Source organism: Desmodus rotundus, chromosome 2, assembly GCF_022682495.2.
Source record: "Desmodus rotundus isolate HL8 chromosome 2, HLdesRot8A.1, whole genome shotgun sequence".
In the NCBI taxonomy this organism is placed as follows: domain Eukaryota; kingdom Metazoa; phylum Chordata; class Mammalia; order Chiroptera; family Phyllostomidae; genus Desmodus; species Desmodus rotundus.
In genome coordinates, this window is record NC_071388.1 from 194585490 (window position 1) to 194610917 (window position 25428).

The window sequence follows — 25428 nt, forward strand, 5'->3', positions numbered from 1 at the left end:
CAGGGGTGAAAGGTCATAGGGCTACGGAGGGGCGGAGCGAGCCGAAGACCGATGGCGGCTGTGACGGCTCTTCACCTTTGGTGGCAGAGGCGCTGAAGTAGGGACGTGGGTCTGGAGCGTCCGGCGGTGGGAGTAGAGCGGTGGCCGCTCCCAACATGCACAGTCTGGCAACGGCTGCGGTAAGTAACTGGGCCGCCCGGCCCAGGCCAAGAACCCCTCCTCAGCCCTGCATTTCGGCCTCCTTTCGTAGCTCTCGGTGTGGAGCCCGGAGTCCAGCTCCGCCTGCCCTCGACCCACGAGGCCCGGGGCCCCCTCCTCGCCGCGCCTTGGCCGAGGTGGCGTCAGCTCCCGCTTAACTCGGCGGCGGGCTCTCAGGGACTCTCGCGCGGCGTTTCGCGTTCTTTTCCGGCCCCGGGGCCTGGTCCTGCGTCCCGAGCGCCTCTCCCACGGCCGCGACGAGCCATTCATTGATTCATTGCGCTGACCAACAGTTTCCAGGTGGCAGTTGCGTGCGCGGTGTCGGCGAGGATGGGGGGAGTTCCGTGAGCTATCTTGACAGGACCCGGGGCTCTCGGAACTCACTGCCTAGGTACGTCGCCGCGGGAAGGAAATGGCTTCTAGCTCAAACCACACGCTCTGCCATGGCAAATTTGAGACCCGGAGAAGTGAATTATTTATGTCTCACTTACGGTTGTCTGCGCTGCAAACCTTTTCCCACACATCTCATTTTATCAGCATGGGCTTTTAACAAAAACGGATCGTGTTAATTCACCTGTCTGAAGTTATCCTATGGCTTCCCGTTGCATTTAGGTAAAATCCAGATTCGTTGCCATGACAAGGCCCTCCCTGGTCCTTTCCCACGTTTACAGTCTCGTTTTTTGTCACTTGCTTGGTAGGCTCCAGTTACACTGGCCGCCGTTGCATCCCTTCTCTTACCCCTCTAGTGTGCTTTTCCACTCCGAGGGGCACTTTCTGGTCTCTGTTCCCGGAATGCTCAGTCCCTTACTCACACACAGGTATGCACACCCCCTGCCCCCGAGGTGGGCGTAGCTGGCTCCTCTTCCCGCGGGTCTCTGCCTAAATCTAGAGTTGGCCTTCTCGGGACGATCTTTTTGAAGGAGTTCTGTGACCCCCAACTTTTCTCTTAACGGTGCCCTTTACAGCACTGATTCCAATTCGTTCACTTGGTTGTCAGTGTCTCTCTTGAGGACAGAGGCATCATGTAGGTCCTGTTTGTGTGTTTACCCCTGCTCCTGGCACAGAGTAAGGGCTCCGACTCTTGGCTGAGTGAGGGGTGTAGATGAGGGAGAGCACTCGGCCTTAATGGGAAAACGGGATCATACGATTTGAGCACACTCTTCTAAATGCCCATCCCCCTTTTTCTGTTTCATCGAGATGAAATGACTTAGAGAGTATAACATACTGTAATTACATTAGGCAGAATGACATAAGAACCTCATAGAGAACCAAAAATGGCCTTGACTTTAAATATAAAAGTGAGCTTAGTGTGATTAGGCTATAGAAAAGTGCCACTTCCAAAGCCAGTGGCCATCTCTGCCTCCTGTTAGGAGGTTTCTAAGTGTTTGTAACTATTCAAAGTGGAGAGGTACCTTTTATATCTTTCAGTTGGTGTTTGCAGTTTCCCAGCTTTTTTTTTTTCCTTCTCCCAAATTATGTGTATAATTTGGAAAAAGCAAGTCAAGATGAAGTTGCTGCTAGTAGGGGAGGGACAGGTTAAACAAGGGATTCTTCTGAGGTTGGCTTGTCTCTCCATCTGTTAAAATCTGATTGTGTCTTCTCCACACTTTAGTACCAAGCTGCTCTTTTCCCCGTGCCTCCTCAAACTCTATACCTATTCAATTCCTTTTATTTTCACTTGCTCCCTAATGGCATCTTTCCAACAGCCATTAAAGCTGTGGTTTATTTATAAGTACCAAATTCTTGTTTCTTCAGTTAAATTTACAATACCTTACATTCATTTAAAATTTGAACTTTTAGATACACTTTCACCTGCTCTGCAGTCTGGACCACACAGAAGCTCTGACAAGTTCCTCTGCACCTCTCATTCACTAGAGTACTTGGTTAGTGAGGACGCTGAAGCATAGAAAAGTTGAGTGGCCTCTTTCCCAATTCTTCCTGCCTTCCATTAGACTAAACTGCCTGTATTTTGCTGGACTAACAGCAGAAACATTTTTAGTCTGAGATTTTTATATATTTCCTGTCTCTATTGTCTAGGTCACAGAAAATAGTTTTTTAGAAAGTCATCTTTAGCTCAGACCTTATCTTTCAGCTAGGTGAGAAGCAGCATTAGCAGAGCAATTAAGAGTATGGACCCTATTGCCAGGCCACCTGGATTCAAATCCTGCCTTGCCACTTTAGTGTTAAGTAATTTCTTTGCTCCTCAGTTTCCCCATCTTTAAAATGAGGGTGGTGATGATACTCATTTAATTAGGAGATTGCCTAACGAAGTAAGCACTATATATGTTAGCTCCCCTTTTTATTTTAAGAAATCTTGGTATTCTGTAACAAATACTGTATTTTGCTATGTATAATGTGCCCCAGTGTATAATGCACACCCATGTTTTTGGCCCAAACTTTCAGAAAAAAGTCTTCCGTTTTAATTTCTTAATTCAGTTACTTATTTATATCCAAAAACAAAACCAATTATCGTATTCTAGGGTATTATTTTGCATACAGATAATCATTATTGCTTTCTAGAGTTACTTTTAACATATAAGCATAAATAAAAATTAAAAACATTTATATAGATACGGAATTAGTACTACTCATGTATAATGTGTGCCCTTATTTTCCCTCAGAAATTTGGGCAAAAAAGTGCTCATTATACACCGCAAAATATGGTAGGTATTCAGTGGGTTTAAGCTAACATCTGCTATTAAATTGGGGGCAAAATTCAATAGGGATGATGAAAAGGAGTGTCCCTGCCCCAGGTATTTCCTGGTATCAAACTGCCCTCACCGCCTTCCCATTGCTAGAATGGCTATAGAAGCCACAGCTCCAAGCTAGTGAGGCCACATTAGTACCCACCTGACATCCCTAGCTCTCTTAGAACCAAGTTTTCATGGAGGCTGTGGCCCCCACATGGAGTATTGCTGACAGCAGGTGGTCTTGGCCCTAGGAATGCAAAAGTAGATGCCAGGAATTGACCACCCAGAGTGCCAGCACCATTCAGGAGGCACCATCTTCTCACTGGAGTCAAGTCAGCTCTGGAAATAGAATATGTGGGGATGGGGGGTGTTGTTCAGAAGCCATGATATGCTGGCTGGTGGCTACCAGTACAGCCTGGAGGTGTTCATCTAAGGCGCCGAGGCGGAATGGGGTACAGAGGTGCTGAGTACAAGTCACAGGCTGGCTCTAGTTGAGGTGATGGAATTTATTGATGGTAGTGTCTGGGTGACAGGACTTTGAGGGGAGTTGACCAGAATGAACAGTGTCTAAGCAGGATAGATACTATATTGCTGAACTACTGTCTGAGAGGCCCCTTTAGTTACTAGATTGTGGGTCATTCAAGAGACTGAGCAGCAAACCCAAAGCTAAAATTTTAGCCCTTGTTTTTACTGAACTTTTAAGGTGATGTAATACTCTAAATAAACATATCCTATCTTCTGGTGGGAATTACATTTCCAAAAATAATTTTTTAACTTGAGGCCTGTCTATAGCAGCATAGAAAGGACAAATGCTTGGACAGTACTACTTTGGCTGTAGGGAGGGAGATAAGTGCCCAGTTCTTTCTAGCTCATGTTGTTGCTTTAGGAGCCTGTGTTTCCTTGAGGAGCACCACTGATGGGAGTCCAAAAACAGCTTTTAACAGATTACTCTACAGTAGCGATTTCCAACGGCTGTGCCCCAGTAAGCACATCAGTGTGCTGCAAGAATTCTTAAAACATGCAATACCTGACTATTTAGTCAGGGGCACTGACCTTTTTTTCCTTAGGCTGTCAAATAAAAAACACGATAACAGCCAACACGACAAATAGCCATCTGGTGTGAATGAATCAAAGTTATACTCTTTTTTTGTCAGAGCAGCAAAAAATATATTTTTTGGTTTGCTGCAGAATTTTACTTGCTAGTTTTGTGTGTGCCATGAGAAAAAGGTTGAAAATCGCTGCTCTAAGGCATTAAGCTGCATGATGTTTCAGTTCATTTAACAGAACACCTTGCGGTTCATTCTGTCAAGCAAGTGAAATGATAAACATTAAGTAAACATTAAACTAAAAGGTTATAATCAAGCTTCCATTTATAGAAGGCGATTGTTCAGCTTGGGTAGAGTAAATGTGAATGTACCTCAAAGTCCATCTTAGACTTCAGTCTGTTCTTCAAGAAAGACATTTGTCCTTTTTGTTCCTCATCTTTCCATTTGTGTGATGGGTAGGTCAACATTCTGTCACACTAAGGTATAGGGGGAACATGGATACTGTCAGAAGCTGTCTAATTCAGTTCAAGAAAGCATTGGAATATGCACCTTCATACTTGTGTGAGCCGAGGAGGCTTATTCCTCTGAGCATAGTGATCTTACCTGCAAGGGCTCTCATCTGGAAGAGCCCTTCTTTCTATCTGCCCATCCTTTTCTTCCTCACAGTGTAGGGGTATTAAGTGAGAAAATATTGGACATGGGAGTAGAAATCATCATGAATTTGGTAGGACTTTAGAGCTAGAAATAGCAATGGTAATTCCTTTTCTACTCAACCATATTATTTTCTGGATAATTAAGGGGCCCTGACTGGTGTGGCTCACTTGGTTGGAGCATTGTCTATAGACTGAAAGGTCATGGGTTCGATTCCTGGTCAAGGCACATGCCTGGGTTGCGCGTTATGTCCCCAGTGGAGGAGCGTGCAAGAGGGAACTAATCGGTGCTTCTCTTTCACATTGATGTTTCTGTCCCTCCCTTCCCCTTTCTCTAAAATCAATAAGCATGTCCTCAGGTGAGAATGTTTTAAAAGCATAATTAAGGGATAAATCAAGGTATTAAGGCTATTTGACAAGTGTGAAGAATTATAGAAATCCTCAATTTGGTGGGAAGATTGTGATTCTATTTCTTTTTAAGATTTTAAAAAATATATTTATTTATTTTTAGAGAGAGGGAAGGGAGGGAGGAAGAGAGGGAGAGAAACATCAATGTGTGGTTGCCTCTCACACTGCCCCTACTGAGGACCTGGCCCACAACCCAGGCATGTGCCCTGACTGGGAATCAGACCTGTGACCCTTTGGTTTGCAGCTCATGCTCAATCTACTGAGCCACACCAGCCAGGGTGAATATTGTGATTCTTTTTTCTTTTTAATATATTTTATTGATTATGCTATTACAGTTGTCCCACTTTCCCCCTTTATTCCCCTCCACCCTGCACAACCCCTCCCACCCAAATCCCCCCCCCTATAGTTCATGTCCATGGGTATTACATGTAAGTGCTTTGCTTCTCCATTTACGATACTATTCTTAACCTCCCCCTGTCAGTTTTCTACCTACCATTTATGCTACTTATTCTCTGTACCTTTTCCCCCTCTCTCCCCCTCCCTCTCCCCCACTGATAACCCTCCATGTGATCTCCATTTCTGTGATTCTGTTCCTGTTCTAGTTGTTTGCTTAGTTAGTTGGGGGTTTTTTGGGTTCGGTTGTTAATAGGTGTGAGTTTGTTGTCATTTTACTGCTCATATTTTTGGTCTTCTTTTTCTTAGATAAGTCCCTTTAACATTTCATATAATAAGGGCTGGGTGATGATGAACTCCTTTAACTTGACCTTATCTGAGAAGCACTTTATCTGCCCTTCCATTCTAAATGACAGCTTTGCTGGATCCAGTAATCTTGGATGTAGGTCCTTGCCTTTCATGACTTCAAATACTTCTTTCCAGCCCCTTCTTGCCTGTAAGGTCTCTTTTGAGAAATCAGCTGACAGTCTTATGGGAACTCCTCGGTGGGTAACTGTGTCCTTTTCTCTTGCTGCTTCTAAGATTCTCTCCTTCTGTTCCATCTTGGCTAATGTAATTATGATGTGCCTTGGTGTGTTCCTCCTTGGGTCCAGCTTCTTTGGGACTCTGAGCTTCCTGGACTTCCTGAAAGTTTATTTCCTTTGCCAGATTGGGGAAGTTCTTCTTCATTATGTTTTCAAATAAGTTTTCAATTTCTTGATCTTCCTCTTCTCCTTCTGGCACTCCTATGATTTGGATGTTGGAATGTTTCAAGATGTCCTGGAGGTTCCTAAGCCTCTCCTCATTTTTTTGAATTCTTGTTTCTTCATTCTGTTCTATTTGGATGTTTCTTTCTTCCTTCTCCTCGAAACCATTGATTTGAGTCCTGATTTCCTTCCTGTCACTATTGGTTCCCTGTAGATTTTTTCTTTACTTCACATAATGCAACCTTCATTGCTGCCTGTGTCTTTTTCATGCTGTTGAAGTACCCAGTGAATTCCTGGAGCATCCTGATAACCAGTGTTGTGAACTGTGTATCTGATAGATTGGTTATCTCTTCGTGGTTTAGTTGTATTTTTCCTGGAGCTTTGATCTGTTCTTTCTCTTTTCTTTTTTTCCCGCCTCCACGCACCTGTTACTTATAAGGGGCAGAGCCTTAGGTATTCACCAGGGCGGGGCAACCCTCGTGGTTGAGTTGTGGTACTGTATGTGGGGGAGGGGTCCGAGAGGGACCAGTGCTGCTTGCTCTTTTGTCTGCCGGTTTTCAGTCACTTCACCCACTACCCACAATCAAATTGGGCCCTTCTGGTGCTGATTGTCAGGTGGGTGGGTTTGTGTACATTCTGGTTCCCTGTGGGTCTCTCCAGCAAGCTCTCCTGTGAGGCTGGGAGTTTCTCCTGCTGGTGCCTCAACCCCCACAGGTGTTTTCAGTCAGAGGCTTTGAGGCTTTATTTCCCCGCTGGAACCCTGGGTTGCTCAGTCTGTCATGCTCCCCAGTTGTTCCTCCCGGTTTGTCCGCATGCGAAGGTGGGACGGCCCAGTCCTCCAGCCCCCGCTTTGCTGTGCGTCATCTCCACCTGGCTGCTCGTCTCCTCCCCTCCTATCGGTCTGGATGAACGTTTCTTCTTTAACTCCTTGGTTGTCCGACTTCCATACAGTTCGATTTTCGGTCAGTTCTGGTGGTTTTTTGTTTTTAAATTTGTTGTCCTCCTTTTGGTTGTGCGAGGAGGCACAGTGTGTCTACCTATGCCTCCATTTTGGCTGGAAGTCCGAATATTGTGATTCTTGAGCACAATAAGTATGGTGTGTAAATCTGTGTATATAGTTCTATATGAGTGAGTAATGAATGGTTCGCAAAGGAGAGAATCTTTAAGAATGGGGAGCTTTTCCAAATTACATAGGTTTTCTGCTCCGTGTAGGAGGATGCTGGAATTACTGGAGAAGGATCAGCAATGGCTGGGGAGGGTGTAACTTTTTTCTTTCAAAAACTATTAGGTACATGGTTAAAAAAAAGTTTATGCAGAAGATTTTATTATGTATGATGGAAAGTAAACCATATGGATTCCGAACTTAGAGGTAACTACTGTTAACAATTTCTTCTGTTCTTCTAGAAATGTTATGTATAACTATATAGGGATATATGTGTGTATTAATGGAAGCATATATGCCATTCTACACCCTTTTTGTTGTTTTTTTTAATTTATTATCAGCACATATAGAGGTATCTTTTTTTAAAAGGCTGCGTAGTGTTCTATATAAAGATGTACCCATACATGTTTAACCAGTTCCTTAATGATAGCTATATGTTATTTAGTTGTCTACTTTTAAAACAGAGCAACAGTAAATATCCTAGTATGTCTTCAGTACAGCCCAAATATACCTATAGGATAAATTCCTAAACATGGAATTATTAAAGGATGTGTGCGTTTTAGATTTTGATAAGATCAATTAGTTTATATCAAGTGTATATATTTAGAAAAGCTCCCCTGGTGTTTATGAAAAGTATATTCCCTCTAAAGCACTACTGCAGATTAAGACTTGGTTTGACTCTAATGAAACTCACTTGTTTACTTTCTTGTTTTCACTTGAAGCCTGTGCCTACCGCACTGGCTCAAGTGGATAGAGAAAAGATCTATCAGTGGATCAACGAGCTGTCCAGTCCTGAGACAAGGGAAAATGCTTTGTTGGAGCTAAGTAAGAAGCGGGAATCTGTTCCTGACCTTGCACCCATGCTGTGGCATTCGTTTGGTACTATTGCAGCACTTTTACAGGTGGGTATATATCCATAAGCTGTGGTTTAGTTCTGTTTATCACACCTGTAACTCTCTGCCTTTGCCCAAATGATTTTGAAGACATTAGTAGGATGAGTCTCTAAAGTTGACATTTGCAAGACTATTTTAGAAAAGTCTAAGGTGCTTGCTAAAATGCAGACTCTTGGATCCTACCCAAGAGATTTGGTTTATTAGTTTGAGATTAAAATCTGTATTTTTTTTAAAAAAGATTTTGTTTATTTTATTTTTAGAGGAGAAGGAAAGGAGAAAGAAAGGGAGAGGAACATCAGTGTATGATTGCCTCCTCCATGCCCCCTACCAGGGACCTGGCCCACAACCCAGGCATGTGCCCTGACTGGGAATCGAACCTATGACCCTTTGCTTTGCAGGCCCATGCTCAATCCACTGAGCTATACCAGCCAGGGCTAACATCTGTATTTTTTTAAAAATGTTCTTTTATTGATTTCAGAGAGAGGGGAAAGGGAGGGAAAAAGCGAGGGAGAGAAACATTGGTATGAGAGAAGCATTGATCGGTTACCTCTTGCACACTTCCCAAATGGGCATCTGACCTGGAATAGAACCAGCAACTTTTTGGTTTGCAGGATGATGCCCAATCAACTGAGCCACACCAGCCAGGGAAAAATTTGTATTTTTATCAAGTACCTCCCCTGCTGTCAGGTGATTCTGATGCAGGTGGTCTAAGAACTACACTTTGAGAAACACAGCTTTAGCAGTACTACAAGCCAGTTCTACGTGAGAGTGGCGAGAAGGTGGAAAGTGAGTTATAAGGACCATAAGGTATATGCTGGGGAAAGAAAATGTTAAAGATAGAACAGTTGTAGGATTAAAGGTGGGTACATTTGTACATTAAAGAATAAATAACAGATTTGTTTCTGACTAGAATGGTCATTTGTGGGGAGTAAATTGCTGTGTTATAGTTTAGGGAATGATGATCCTTTCAGGCATTGTTCAAAATACCTAATATTTAGATTAATTTAGATCTATTAAGTTACTTCACATTCTGTTCCTACTGCATATAGCCAAGAATCTAATCCTTCTTATTGGAATATTTTCTTTGTAAAAGTTTTGCAATTAAAATTAATGAAATTGTATTCAACAGATTATCACCTTTTGATAACGAGTACATATATTCACTGCATATACCCATGTTCTTATCTTCATCTTTGCAGTTGCTACCCAGCCAAATTCAAACTCCTTTATGAGTCACTGTGGTTGATTTACTAACACTTCTTGGCCAGCTACTTCGTGATTATTACTTAAAGCAGGATGTTGACAAAAAAAGGGATTTTAAATGTAAGAGTTCCTCAAAAGTGAAAGCCTCACCAGATGCAGGATATAAGAAAAGTATCAGTGACCATAGTTACCCCATAGAAATCTTCCTAGAGAACTGTAGAGATGTCACAGATAGTCTCAGCCGAGCATATTTCTGATGAAAGGATAGGAGCATATTTCTGTTTAATTCTAACAGGATACGTAGAATTGAGGCTTTTTTTGTTTTTGTTTTTGCTATAATATCATGGGAATTGACTTTATAATAAGTTATTTGTTCATCTGGTGCTGGTCTCTATTTTTTTAGGAAATTGTAAATATTTATCCATCTATCAACCCACCCACCTTGACAGCACACCAGTCTAACAGAGTCTGCAATGCTCTGGCATTACTGCAGTGTGTGGCGTCACACCCAGAAACCAGGTAAAGGCTTCGAATGCATCTGTTAGGGGACTGAGTGTGGTCTTTAACTCTTTCTGAATGATGACAGAAGGGGCATGCAGTAGGGCGGATGTGGGTGCATATGGATCTTCAGGATCTACATTTACTTTTTGTTGTTTTCTTGAAGAATATCTGGTCTCTAAGTCACTAAATTTTGGTATAGTAACATTAATAGTATTGTTTAACATGTTCTTTTTTTGACCTCTTTTGGTGCACTGTTCCTGGAAGTACTGCAATACCAGGTCGGTGCTTGGAGTAGACGGAGCAAGCTCCTATTCCCATCTCCTAGTTCCAAATAATCCATTTAATGTATTGTCCTCGGATAGAGGACATATCAGATAATTAAACGGATAAAAACAGATACTACACTTGATCTTAGCCAAAAGGCCAAATATATATATATAACATATATATATTTATAAAATATATGTAACAATTTATATATATATAAATTTTACCATTTATACCATTTTCAAGTATACAGTTCAGTAGTATTAAATACACTTACAGTGTTCAACCAACACCACCATCCATCTCTGTAACTCTTCATCTTTTAAAGCTAAAACTCCATATCCATTAAATAATAGTTCTTCATTCCCCCAGCCCCTAACAACACCATTGTACTTTCTGTCTCTGTGATTTTGACCACTCTGAGTACCTCACATAAGTGGAATCATACATTATTTGTCTTTTTGTGATTGGCTTATTTCACTTAGCATAATGTCTTTTAGGTTCATCCATATTATAGTGTGTGTCAGAATTCCCTTTCTTTTTAAGGCTGAATTGTCTCATATACTTTTTACCCATTCATAGCAATGAATTTTAAAGCAGTGGTGTTCACATCTCAGGAAAGGTCAGGCATATAGTCACTTCTTCCTTCTGAATGCATGGTAGGTATCACTGTGCCATGTGTGAGGCAGTGCATGGCAGTTAGTAAATATTTGAACCCAGCACATTTGTTTCTCAGCACCCAGGTTCGGCATCAGAATCTTTTTTTAAAACAGCATTCTAGGCAACCTCTGTAAAAAAAAAAATGAGAATTGGTATGCAAGGTGAAAGGAAAATGCTGTTGAAGAATCTGCTTTGTGACCTTTATGGCCCTGAGATACTTAATAGTCATCTTATTAAAGTTTCTTCTCTCTTTGTCAAGTTCCCTTATAAAATCTGAGTCCTAGGATGGCACTGACCTTCCAGAGCTTTAGAGAAGTTACTAAAAAAATTATTTTTAAGCACTTAAGAAAAATGCAAGAGTACTTTGAGTGTTAAAAATTTAGAGTGTTAGCTCTCCTACAAGGTTTAACTATAAATAATAGATTCCATATTCGTTGCCTGACATTAGTTGCAGATTAAAATGTTTTTAGAATATGTAGTAAATCTGAAATTCTGTAACAAAAAAAGGAGTATGCATTTAAGCATAGCAGATAAACCTATAATGATGGCTGCTTTGTTTTGATTTATGAGGTTTTGTCTGACTATACCTTTGAATATTGTTATTCAGCCATAAATTAGGTGAGAGAAGGCATCTAGGAGAATCTCTTGAACACTTGATTGCATTTTATGATCTGTTTTTTTTTTAATCTGCAAGTTGGATATTTTCAGTTTTTAAGGTACTTGGTGCTGATAAGAGGGAAAATCATATATTCTCTTAACCATCGGCCTAGACTAGGGTTTTTAATCTTAACACCATTGATATTTTGAACTGAGTAAGTCTTTGTGGTGGGAGGAAGGGAGTTGCAGGGGGCTGTCCCGTGCATCATAGGATGTTTAGCACCATCCCTGGCCTCTGTCGACTGGATGCCAGTAGCACCACCTCAGTTGTGACAACCAAAAATATCTGCAGACATTGTCACATGTGCCTTTGGGAGCAAAATCATCCCAGTTGAGAACCACTGGTCTAGACTTTCCTAAAGATTCTTTCCAGTAACAGTCTCCTAAAGATTCCTTGGTCAGTCAGTGGTATAGACCTTACAGAATTAACCATCTGGAAATTTGAATGTTTAGAACCTTGGAAATTAATTCTAGCCTCTGAATGATTTTTTCTTTTCTTCCAGGTCAGCATTTCTTGCAGCACACATCCCACTTTTTTTGTACCCCTTTTTGCACACTGTCAGCAAAACACGTCCCTTTGAATATCTCCGGCTAACCAGTCTTGGAGTTATTGGTGAGTCATTAGGGGTTTTTTGCAAGCCTTAATTCCTAACTTATAATAGTGGTCTTAACTTGTATGTGTTGTCCAGCATTTTATAGCTTTCGTTCACCAATTGTTTTTGTCTTTGAGACTGAGTCTATTTTTACTAATAAATGAGTGTCAGGAATAAGATGGCTCTTTTCAAGTACCCTTCTGAGTGTTGTTAATAATCCTCACATTTGGGATTAAATTCAGCATGTATGTAGAAACAGTTACTGGAATTGTAGGGAGAGTAAAGAACAACAACTTCAGTCAACAAATAAAAGAGTATAATGATAGGAGTAAGAATTTGAGGGGGTTTTTTTGTTTTGTCTTTCTCACTTCTAAACTGTCCCTTAACTCTGAGGGTTTACCTTCTATTTCACCTAGTTAAATTTTTGCATGCTCAAATTAATGTTTTCCTTATATATTTACTATGGGAAATGTGTTTAAAACGTTTTACTCAAGAAAATAGTATGTCAGTTACTTCAGATCTCAGCCTCCTGGGTAGTAAAGAACTACTTTTGGATTTGTGAAATGTAAATATACTCCAGAAGGTTTCTTTCTCAATTACTCTTCCTGTTTTCAGTATCTTCTCATAGTTTTTGCTCCTATACTAACCAAACAATAAAAATGTTGATTATACAAACTATTTTGGTAGGGTATTACTTTTATGTTCAAGTTGTATTCACATTACTACAGTTACAAACCATGAATTAGGAAGTATAATTTAAAAGTTTGGTATTTCTAAGATATATTTCTGAGACATTTTATTCTACTTTTAAGCAGTAACTATTACTTCATATACTCCAAATGAATGTTACATTGTTTTTTACCTCTCCCTGCAAGTGGTACTCTAATTAGAAACTTTTTTCCCCATATATTCTTTTCTGTTTTTAAGTTATACAAATTTTTCATGTAGGATTTAAAACAGTTTGATTTCAGCCAAAAGAAAACATTCGTATCCTTAATTCTCATTTAAATATTCCTATTTCTGCTGGTTTTTTGGCCATTGAGGTTGGATGATGCATTTATGAGATGATAAGATAAAGTTGACAGTGGAGGGATAAATAAAATACTGTATTTTGCTGTGTATCGTGCACACTTTTTTGTACAAATTTTTGAGGGAAAAATAAGGAGGCACATTATATGTGGGCAGTACTAATTCTGTATCTATATAAATGTTTTTATTTATGCGTATGCATTAAACTATAACTCTAGAAAGAAATAATGATATCATATGCAAAATTATACCCTGGAATATGATAATCGGTTTTGTTTTTAATAGAAATAAATTAAAAATTGAATTAAAAAATTAAAAGATACTTTTCCTGAAAGTTTAGGCCAAAAGCATGGCTGTGCATTATACATGGCAAAATATGATGCTTGGACAATATTAAGCCATTTTTTCACCCTGGTGTATATTTTCTGAAACTCAGTTTCTGTCTCCACATCAGTTGAGGGAACAAGCAGAAGGTGGACATTTGGACCTATTCTTTTTGCTTATAGTTAAAGAAAACATGTGAAACTGAATAAAAATTAAAACACAGCATATCAAAATTTGTACAGTGCAGCTACAGCAGGGCTAGATGGGAAAATGTAGCATTAAATACTTAAACACTAGAAAAGAAGAAAGGTCTTTAATCAAAATTTTTTTAAATGTATTTATTGATTATGCTATTACACTTGTCCCATTTCCCCCCCTTCACTCCATTCCATCCTGCACACCCCCTCCGTCCCACATTCCCTCCCTATAATAGATTCATGTCCATGGGTCATACATATAAGTTCTTTGGCTTCTACATTTCCTATACTATTCTTACCCTCCCCCTGTCTATTTTCTACCTACCATTTATGCTACTTATTCTCTGTACCTTTCCCCCCTCTCTCCCCCTCCCACTCCCCTGTTGATAACCCTCCATGTGATCTCCATTTCTGTGGTTCTGTTCCTGTTCTAGTTGTTTGCTCAGTTTGCTTTTGTTTTTGTTTTAGGTGTGGTTGTTAATAACTGTGAGTTTGCTGTCATTTTTACTGTTCCTATTTTTGATCTTCTTTTTCTTAGATAAGTCCCTTTAACATTTCCTATAATAAGGGCTGGGTGATGATGAACTCCTTTAACTTGACCTTATCTGAGAAGCACTTTATCTGCCCTTCCATTCTAAATGACAGCTTTGCTGGATCCAGTAATCTTGGATGTAGGTCCTTGCCTTTCATGACTTGGAATACTTCTTTCCAGCCCCTTCTTGCCTGTAAGGTCTCTTTTGAGAAATCAGCTGACAGTCTTATGGGAACTCCTCGGTGGGTAACTGTGTCCTTTTCTCTTGCTGCTTCTAAGATTCTCTCCTTCTGTTTCATCTTGGCTAATGTAATTATGATGTGCCTTGGTGTGTTCCTCCTTGGGTCCAGCTTCTTTGGGACTCTCTGAACTTCCTGGACTTCCTGAAAGTTTATTTCCTTTGCCAGATTGGGGAAGTTCTTCATTATGTTTTTAAATAAGTTTTCAATTTCTTGATCTTCCTCTTCTCCTTCTGGCACTCCTATGATTTGGATGTTGGAACGTTTAAAGATGTCCTGGAGGTTCCTAAGCCTCTCCTCGTTTTTCCGAATTCTTGTTTCTTCATTCTGTTCTGTTTGGATATTTCTTTCTTCCTTCTGGTCCACACTGTTGATTTGAGTCCCAGTTTCCTTCCCATCACTACTGGTTCCCTGTACATTTTCCTTTGTTTCTCTTAGCATAGCCTTCATTTTTTCATCTAATTTGCGACCAAATTCAACCAATTCTGTGAGCTTCCTGATTACCAGTGTTTTGAACTGTGCATCTGATAGGTTGGCTATCTCTTGGTTGCTTAGTTGTATTTTTCCTGGAGCTTTGATCTGTTCTTTCATTTGGGCCATTTTTTTTTTTGTCTTGGCGCACCTGTTACTTAAAGGGGCGGAGCCTTAGGTGTTCACCGGGGGCGGGGTAATGCTGGTTGCTGGGTTGTGACGCTGTATGTGGGGGAGGGGCCAAGAGGGAGTAATGGCGCCCGATCCACTCTCTGAGGGACTTCAGTCACTTCCTCTGCCACCCACAGTCAAATTGGGCCCCTCTGGTGCTGATTCCCGAGTGGGTGGGCCTGTGCACTGTCTAGGCCCCTGTGGGTCTCTCCAACGAATTCTCCTGTGAGGCTGGGATTTTCTCCCCCTGGCACCTCAACCCCCACAGGTGTCTTCAGTCAGAGGTCTGAGGCTTTATTTCCCTGCGCCGGAGCCCTGGGTTGGGTGGTCTGCTTCACTCCACCCCTCCCACCCCCTCCACCCCCGCCGTTCCTCCCGGTTTATCTGTGCATGAATGTGGGGCCGAAGGGTCTGCCAGCCACCACCCTGTGGGGTCTGTCAGCTGCAGCCTGGCCTATCCCATTCCACAATCCGCCACCTTACTGGGTCCACCAGCCACTGCCTTGCCTCAAGTCCTCCCCGCCCAGATGTCCATCTCCGAGCCTCCTACTGGTCTGGATGAATGTTTCTTTTTTAACTCCTTAGTTGTGGGACTTCCATACAGTTCGATTTTCTGTCAGTTCTGGTTGTTTTTTGTTTTTAAATTGTTGCTGTCCTTCTTTTGGCTGTGCAAGGAGGCACAGTGTGTCCACCTACGCCTCCATCTTGACCAGAAGCCCCATTTCCTTTAATCAAATTTCTTAAACTTTCTCTTTAAGAAACAAGTAAAAGGAGCAAATTAAACCAAAGCAAATAGAAGGAAGGAAATAATAAAGGATAGATACCAGTGAAAATGAGAACAGAAAAACAATAGATAAAATCAATGATACCAAAGACTGAATTTTTTAAAAATTGAAATATAATTAACATATAACTTTGTATTAGTTTTAGGTGTACAGTATGATTTCATATATGTATATGTTGCAAACTGATTCCTACAAAAAGTTTAGTTAATACCCATCACCCATAATTTTTTTTTTTTTACAATATTTTTTTTTTCACAGAGAACTCTTAGGGTCTATTCTCTCAACAACTTTCAAATACATAATGCACTATTGTTACTATAATGACTGTACAGCACACCCTAGGATTTATTTATCTAATAACTGGAAATTTGTGCCTTTGACCATCTTTACCCATTTCAACTACCTCTAATTTTTTATTAAAACAAAATTCAATGAAATTAATAAACTTCTAACCAGACTGATAAAAAAAGAGAGAGAAGACAGGTTACAAACAGGAATGAAAGAGGGTATGAAAGACTCTACAGACATTAAAAGGATAGATAATAAAGGAATACTGTTAAACTGCATACCCATGAATTTGACAACTTGGATGAAATGGACAAATTCTTTGAAAGATTCAGTCTGCCAAATCACACTCAAGAAATATAGAGAAACAGTATAGTTTTACGTCTATTAAATTGTTTCTGTTAACAACTTTCCAACATAGAAAACTCTAGGCCCAGATGGTTTTGATAGTGAATTCTATCAAAAATTTAAAGAAGAAATAATACCAGTTCCACAAAACTTTCCTAGAACAAAGAGAGGAGGCTTCTTAACCCTTGGTTAGGCCAGCATTACTATGATAATAAAACCAGAAAAAGACATTATAAGAAAAGAAATCTATAGGCCAGTATCCCTTACGAACATAGATGTAGAAATTCTTGACAAAACAGGTAACATATCAAATCTAACAGTGTATAAAAAGAGTCACGACAAAGTGAGGTTTATCTTGGTAATGCATGCTGGTGCACCTTTCAAAAGTCAGTTAAAATGATTGACCATATCAAGTGACTAATAAAGAAATATAATTTCTGTAGGGTTTTTTAAAGCCTTTGATAGAAATCAGCACCCATTTTATGATAAAAACTCCAGCAACGTAGGGATAGAGGGGAACTTTCTCAATCTGATAAAGCACAAAAAATACAAACAAAAACCTACTGTTAAGATCATAGTTAATGTGAAAAACTGATTGTTATCCCAGAATAAGGCAAGGATGTTTATTCTTACCACTCCAGTTCACTATCATCTTGGGTACCCTAGCTGGTGCAATAAGGCAGGAGAAAAAAAGCAAACGGCTTGCAAATTAGGAAAAAAAAAAAATCTTCACATATAGCATGATTAACTATTACATATAAAAACCTTGGCAAACCACCCAAAAAAGCCATGAGAACTTGAAACCTACATTTTATAATAGCACCAAAATATGTAGAAAGACAGGTACAAATCTTACAAAATATGTGCAAATTCTATAGCTAAAAACTACAAAACCATGAAAGAAATCAAAGAAGGCCTAAATAAATGCAGAGATATACCATGTTGATTGAAATATCAGTGATTCAATATTGCTGAGATGTCATGTCTTCCCAAATTGACCTATAGATTTAGAGCAATTCCCCAAAAAAAGTCCAACAGGATTTTTTAAATAGAAATTGATGAGCTGATCCTAAAATTTAGATGGAAAGGCAAATGAACTAGAATATCCAAACTTTTTTTTTTTTTTAAAGGACAAAATTGGAAGATGTACACTACTTGATTTCTAGACCTGCTGGAAAGCTATAGTAGTCGAGACAGTGTGGTATTGAATAGACTTGTAGATCAATGAAACGGAATGAAGAGTCCAGAAATAAACCCACACAATTATGGTTAATTGATTTTTGACAAAGGTGTGAAGGCAATTTAGTGGAGAAAGGATAGTTTTGTCAATAGATAGTGCTGGAGCAATTGGATATCTACATGTAAAACAATAACCCATGATTCATACTGTATACTCTATACAAAGAATAATGGATTTTAGACCTACATGTAAAATCTAAATGAAGTAGTAATTTGATATTTCCTATAGATCATATTAGTAAATTATGATTATGTGCTGTTTGCTATGGGGTTTAGAGATCTAGCATCTAGAGATTGCCATTTCTGGGTAAAACAAATGATGTTCTTTACTCTCTCCTGAAGTGATTGATTTTAGTTACTGTTAGGTCTAATTAACCAAGGCCTTTCATATAAAGGCTACTGATGCGTTGGGCAGCTTATGGCACAGTAATTTATTTCATGGGCTTCTGCTTCCCTGTATACAGAATGGAGAAAACACCATTCAACTGTGTCCATCACCTGGTCAATGGTGTTGGCTTAGAAACCAACAGAAAAATAGAATTGGCATGACCCTGGGCAGGTGGCTCAGTTGGTTGAAGCGTTTGCCCCATATACCAAAATGGTTTCAGGTTTGATACTCCATTGGGTCATGTTCAGGAGGCAGCCAATTGATGTTTCTCTCTTTTTCTCTCTCCTCCTCTCTCCCCCTTCCTCTCTCTCTAAAATCAATAAATACACTCTCGGATAAGAATTTAAAAAATACTAAAAGAAATAAGAATTGGGGTAAATTTTAGAAATCATTTGTTCCAACTATTATTTTATGGATAAAGAAACAGGCTACAAAGTGAAGGTAATTTGATCAAAGTTAAGTAACTGTTGTGAAATCAGGATTAGAATCCAGGTGTGTGTGTGTGTGTGTGTGTTTCTTGTTTGGATACATCTGCAATGTTTGTGCTGTTTGAGTGAGGAGGGGCAATTAATAATCAGGAAGTAATGGTTATGTGCATTGTGAAGTAGGGTTCTGATACTGTTTCTTTGCTGCCTGGGAATATGCTTTAATACTGGTATGGAATCCTTCTGTCTTATCTAAAATAAATGGAGAATAGATGATGATATTATCATATGATTATCTACCAAGGGTGATAGAAAAATGATTTAGATGGCTAAACTGCTAACTCTTCAAGTGGATCAAACTTGGTTCCTCATCTTTTAATGCTGACTGATAACAGTCAGCTTGTGTTTTTCGTTCTTTTTTTTTTAACATGGGTATGACTTGATTCTCTGACATAGAAACCACAGTTTGTGTTCTGTGTTGTTTAAGTTCCACAACTAGCTGGATGAACAATATAAAGTTAATTTTAACTGGAACCATAACACTAAAATACTTTTGTCCATATTTTCTTTAGGGGCTCTGGTGAAAACAGATGAGCAGGAAGTAATCAACTTTTTGTTGACAACAGAAATTATCCCTTTGTGTTTGCGCATTATGGAATCTGGAAGCGAACTTTCTAAAACAGTATGTGCTTTTAACTTAATTAGACTCTACATTGTGTTGGCTCTTGAGCTACTTCTTTATGGTGTATAGGATAACTATTTTGGAAAGCTGTTTGACAGTATCCACTATAAACATAAGCCGATTGCATGGCCCAGCAGTCCCAGTCTTAGGAATATACCCCAGAGAAATGAGCTCTCACGTACATCAACACATGTACAAGAATGTTTATAGCAGTTTTACTCATAAAGGATAAATTATAGTATAGCCACAAAATAAACTACACAGTAATTAGAAAGAATGAACTCCTGATATATGCAACATAGATGATGCTTATAGGCATTTTGTTGAGCAAAAGAAGCCAGACACATATGGGTTCCTACTGTATTCCATTTATGTGAAACTCAGTAACAGGCAAAACCAATCAACGGAGATAAGTCACAATAGTGGTTACCTCTCAGGGAAGGCTAGTGGCTGGGAAAAGGCACAGGGAATCTGCTGGCATGCTGGAAATGTTCTATATTTTAATCTGCTTGTGGTTTATAAATATGTATATAGGTAAAAATTCATCAAGATCTACTTTAAGATTAGTGCACTATATATTCTTTACACTTTCTATTGTGTATATGTTTTTATTAGTTTGCTATTACAGCCATAACAAATTGTTACAAGCTCAATGGTTTAAAACAACACATTTATTCTCTTATAGTCTGGAAGTAAGAAATTATAAATCAGTTTCATGAAAGTCAGGATGTCAGCAGGGGAAAGTCCCTTTCCTTGCCTTTTCCAGCTTTTAGAATTGCATTCCTTGACTCGTCCCCCTCCTCCATCTTCAAAGCCAATGTTCACATCTCTTCCTGCTTTTCTTACATAGTCTTATCCTCTGTGGTCTAATCTTCCTCTGCCTCCCTCTTACAAGAACACTTGTGGTTGCATTTAGCACATACCTGGATAATCCAGGATGATTAATCTCCCCCCCCCACCCCTAAGATCCTTAACTTAATCACATCTGTAAAGTCCCTTTTGCTGTATTAGGTAGCTTGCACAGGGTTTGGTGATTAGGATCTGGATATCTTTGGGAGCCATTGTTAACCAACCACAATTTTATAACACAGTAAAATAGTAAAATTAAATAATTCCACAGTTGGTTCTGATATGCAGCCAAAGAAGAGAATCACTGTAATAACTACTTCACTATAATTAAGATACAGTAGTTATTTTTTAAATTCCTTCTATGTAAGAGTTAACAGGCTTAAGTTGAGGATATTCTTTACTGTTGTTGGAACAGTTTTTGAAGGGAGGCTTAAAAATCTTATTTCTTAACGGTGCAACTAGTTTTGGATCTCAACTTTGCAACTTAATAGCTTTGTCACTTGGGACCTTAACCTGTAAAGTTATTGATTGTCAGTTATACCTGACACATAGGAGGATTAAATAACTGAGAAAGTCTATTTTTTTATTTTTATTTTTTTTAATTCACAAAGAGAAGAAAATGCAGAGAGCAAAGTTTTTATTCACTTTCGAAGAGTGGAAAGGGGCATGGTGTGGAGAGATATACCAGCCTGAATATTTGTTTTTAAAGAATTTGATAATTACCCAGAACCTACCCTTTTATGTAAAATGAGAATAACAGTGAATGGTACCTTCCTCATAGGTTTATTGCGAAAATAAGATAAAGCATGTTTTATGCCTTTAGGAAAAATTCTGGCAGATAGTAAGTGTTCATATGGCATAATTTATATATTTTTTGTACTATGCATATCTGGTCAAGTAAGATGTATATAATGCTGGTATCTCTGCTTAATTTTATGAATCATGGTTATTTCTGGGAGATGACTAAACAGTTGGAAGACAAGTCTGAATAATGTTTTGGAGCCCTTAATTTTGTTTTACTCCAGGTTGCCACATTCATCCTCCAGAAGATCCTCTTAGATGACACCGGTTTGGCTTACATATGTCAGACATATGAGCGTTTCTCCCATGTTGCCATGATCTTGGTGAGTTCTTTTATCAGTCCTCCTTGCAACTACTGACCACACAGTTTAGTCCCTTTGCTATTGACACTGAGCAGTTGCAGTCTTCCATCTGGAAATAACAAACCTGGAACATTGTATAATCATTTTAGCAATATCTGATCTCTGAATCAACTGAGATGATTGTGTTTTTCGCATTTTTTTTCTTACGCCACCCCCTTCTGGGGGGAAATAGGGTAAGATGGTCCTGCAGCTATCCAAAGAGCCTTCTGCCCGTCTGCTGAAGCACGTAGTGAGATGTTACCTTCGACTCTCAGATAACCCCAGGTAAACATTTATAGGATTTATAGGGCTTTGGGGAAATACTCTGGTGAATGGTTGCTTCACTCATGGCATAGCTTCTATATCTTTAGGACAGGGAAGAGCTATAACTATATTTAGTTTGCCTGAGACAGAACTTGATTAATTCCTTTTAAAATCTGAAGTGCTGAATTAAAATATCTATCATAATTGTATTTCCCCACTATAACTCTGTACCCTACTCTAAAATTCCAGAGAGTTCAGATAGTTCCCAGGGAACCTTAGGATATGTTATTCCTATGATTTGAACTTTCTGTTGCTACTCTAGGTGGTCAGAAAGAGAAGAATATTTTCAAAGATCTCTTAAGAAAGGAACAGAGCCCAGAGGGTTCTTGATGTATTTTTAGTTCTCTCTTGATTCCTGTAAAGTCCTTGAGCTAATTATTTTATCTCCCAATGTTTATAATCTTTCTGCCAGAAATCATACATTGTAGGTATAATGCATTTTAGAAATGTTTGACCTTTTCCTTTGTAAATCCATAATTCATGCTGAAAGCCACTTGCTCAGATTCCGTTAAACCACATAATGGGGTGATTTCTATGTTCCTACGGATAGGAATAATTTGATTTAATGTGAACTCCTCCCACTAAGGTTATTCAAGCCCCAGCCATTTCTTTGACCATTTTGTCCTGTTCTCCAGTGGTTCCTATTTTCACCAAAATTTGAAAATGTTTATTTGCAATTCCACTTGTACGGAATTGTAACTTTGCTTAAAATAGCCTTGTACAGGGTGGGCAAAAGTAGGTTTACAGTTGTGAGTACATGAAAGTTTATTCTTGTATTATTATTTATTAATGTATTATTTATTTGTATCATTTATCATATCATTATTGTTATTTCATATCCTTACTTGTGATTTATCTTTTAGTTAACAGTGGCTGGTAACTTAACCTACTTTTGCCCACCCCTGTAGTTCACAGTCACCTTTTTGAGGTTTTCAGATTTGACTTTCTGATGGTCATCTTTTCAAGAAAGTGAAACATGTAAAAGTTCATATGATAATTTTGCTACCATTGTTTTGTTTTTATTGCTCATCTCCTAGTAAGGGTTTTAACTATAAAACTGAAGCAGTTTTTGGAAAAACACATTTATATTCATTTAGAATTAAAGTTTATCATACTATGAGTCAAATCATATTCCCTGATAATGTACTGGTTTTGGAAATATTTCATTTACTATAACCCATATATTTATGATATGAGTATATTGGCAATATTTACTGTAATAAATCAGAAAGCAGGTTGAATGAATTGAAGTAAACCATTGTACCATTTTATTCTACTTTCCTTTGTCATGAAACTCTCTGTTGGGGCCTCATGGTGAAATTGTGTGCAGGCTACAGATCCTGGAGTCTCTGGGCCTGTGCCTCATGTAAGCTTTAAAGAATTTTAATGACTTCTTCAAGCAACTTGGCATAGCCATAGTTTCCCAGGATTCTGTATGTCTAAAAAGGGGCTCTTCCCTGTCCCCCAAATGTGGGTTTATTTGTTGGTATCCCTGGTTGGTTTGTTTGTTTCTGATGCAGGGCACGCGAAGCACTCAGGCAGTGCCTCCCTGACCAGCTGAAGGACTCAACCTTTGGCCAGGTGCTAAAAGATGACACCACCACGAAACGCTGGCTTGCACAACTGGTGAAGAACCTGCAAGAGGGCCAGGTCACTGATCCCCGGGGTATCCCCCTGCCTCCTCAATGATCTTCCCCGGTCCCCTCCCACTACTCCCACAAGTTGGGGAAGGGAGGGGGAACCTTCGAGGAAACAGCTCAGGTTTTATTGCCGACTGGGAATAGACAACCTCAATGCTGAACTGCACTGGAGAGAAGGGGTGAGGTACCCCAGCTGAGGTATATGAGCTGCCTGCCATCTCAGGCTGCCTTGAGGACCTGGGCTCCCTCTGCTACTCCCAGGAAATGGGCTCCTGACAGCAGTCTGCCACCACAGCCCCAGGAGGGTGTCAACACCAGCAAATGCTGTATTTGCAGCATGCCCAAGATGACCCTTCTCCCCCACCTCTACCTAGCCACTGGCAGGGAGCAGAGACAGTGGTGATAGCAGCAGCACTCTAGGCATGGTGAACGCCTGGGACCAAGCCATGTGGCGTCTTTTTATTTTGCCTTCCTGGAAGACTCAATATGTGTCTCTTCATTCTCTCTCTCAGTATTTGTTTACTTTGGTGTTTGTTTTTTAATCTTAGAGAGAGATGTGTTTAGTGGACACAAGCTGTAATACTCAGCAAAATTTTGTCAATTGGCACTGTTTACAAGTCTGTTAGCTGCATAAGCTCAATAAAAAGTTGGTCTGGGCATTACATCCCCTCTAGCAGGCCAATAGCTGCATGAACTGTTGGAAGAATGGGAGGCGGGGGAAAGGGATAATGCCAAAGGATAGCAGGAACCCACCGCCTATTTCCCTTCCCTTTCCCAGTCTTCTGCCCTCAGTTCTGGATGCCATGAGGACCTTAAACTTGTTTTTGGCTTCAACTGCTAGCTTTTCCAAATCTCAGTGCTTCCCCCTTTTTCATTTTCCTCCAATTAAACTTAAAACAGACGTCTTAATTCATCAGGCTGTCCTGGAAGGGTATTGTATTGAGTGAGGGAGGAGAGACGGCGGTGGATCTCACCTTCAATTCAAGTCCTCAAAGATATTTTCTGGAAGACCTTTAAAAGGGAGGTACCTGAGATTAAGAAGATAGACTACTTGATCCCATTTTTTTTGTTTTAGTGTGAATTTCTGCAGCTCCATCTGTCTTCATGTTTGTACTTGAAGCAGTATTAGCTGAATTGAATTCATTTTATTCAGATTTAAGATAGAGGTTTGAGTCTACTATCTTAAGTCCACTCAGTCTTTTTTTTTTTTTTTTTTTTTTTGACACATTCCCTGTTGGTGTACAGGAATTACAGGGTTACCACTAAAATATTTTTCATTGTTCATGTTGTGTTAGAGAATCTGCCTTCCTTCTCTGGAGCTTTATGTGACTGTTCACAATCCTGTGTGAACTGCCTTGCTTTCCCTCAATCCTTCCTCTTGCCAACACTGCTCTCTCTTATCCCCAACTCCAGTCAAAGGTGGGATTGTTAATTCAACTCTAGAGAGAGTCCAAGTATTTTCTGTTCACATCTCACACAATTGAAGGTGTCTCTGAACAAGTGTGGGGCAAGGGTCTATAAGCGTTGAGCTCAGAGAAATCTTTACAGAGGCAGTTTTGCCAACACAAGGGCTCTTTCAAGCCGACTTTCACAAGGGGAGCCGGCCTTGCTAGTTGGCTTCTGTCTCTTTAGAGCCAAGAAAGTTCAAATTAAGTAGCCTAGGTGTAGAAAGGGTAGGATAAGCACTTACTCCCCTGCCTTCCAAACTGAAGAGGAGAAACAAGCCAGCTCTCAATAATCTCAAGCCTGAAGAGAAGAGGTCTTGGAGAAACAGAAAAAGCATGGACTGGATAGACATCTTGACTGCCTTCAGCCCATAGTTTGTATCTGGAGAGTCCAGCTAGGGTACCCCTGAGTTTTGCCAACCACCTGCCTCCCTGCTGAGCCAAAGTTCTCTCATTCCCCCTCCACTGGACAAGCAGCTGAGGCCCAGGGCCTTGGTCCCTGGGAAAATTTCTTTACTCTCCATCTTTTGGTGCATTGCCATATTGCTGTGCCAATAGTGTCTTAATTCTTGTTCCGTCTATTCTCAGCTGGCCTTGGACCCCTACATAGGCGTTGCAGGGGAGGGATGGAAATGGGTATTATTCCCTGTAGTTGATCCTGATATCGTGTGTGTATAATAGACCCCTCCCCTCATTTTGTGTTTTTCATCCCTTGCGCTCCCTCAACAGGATTGAAATAAAAACATGCTTCTGTTTTTATAAAAGTAAGTTTTTCTTTAAACTGGAGATTTTATTTTGTCAATAGATACCTAGGTACTTTGGTAAGGTAATCCTTGTCACCCCTGC

General features: G+C 39.7%; 1 protein-coding gene and 1 non-coding gene across 2 annotated transcripts; one reads left to right on the plus strand and one right to left on the minus strand.

Moving 5' to 3' along the window:
• Positions 1–14: 14 nt before the first annotated feature.
• Positions 15–25350, plus strand: CNOT9 (CCR4-NOT transcription complex subunit 9). Its single transcript, XM_024563966.4, has 8 exons — positions 15–179; positions 8016–8195; positions 9793–9908; positions 11978–12087; positions 19073–19182; positions 21057–21155; positions 21367–21458; positions 23018–25350. The coding sequence occupies exons 1-8, from the start codon at positions 156–158 to the stop codon at positions 23184–23186; spliced, it is 900 nt and encodes a 299-aa protein (XP_024419734.1). The 5' UTR covers positions 15–155; the 3' UTR covers positions 23187–25350.
• On the minus strand, positions 10132–10325 carry LOC112308097 (U2 spliceosomal RNA). Its single transcript, XR_002975108.2, has one exon. It is a non-coding gene; the product is annotated as a U2 spliceosomal RNA (small nuclear RNA).
• Positions 25351–25428: the final 78 nt, after the last annotated feature.

Excerpts from the sequence above, each read along its gene's own strand:
- CNOT9 (XM_024563966.4), top strand. The coding sequence starts at position 156 with ATGCACAGTCTGGCAACGGCTGCG. Across the intron at positions 21,156-21,366 it reads CCCATGTTGCCATGATCTTG|GGTAAGATGGTCCTGCAGCT; the intron begins GTGAGTTCTTTT and ends GGGGGGAAATAG. Across the intron at positions 21,459-23,017 it reads CGACTCTCAGATAACCCCAG|GGCACGCGAAGCACTCAGGC; the intron begins GTAAACATTTAT and ends TTTCTGATGCAG.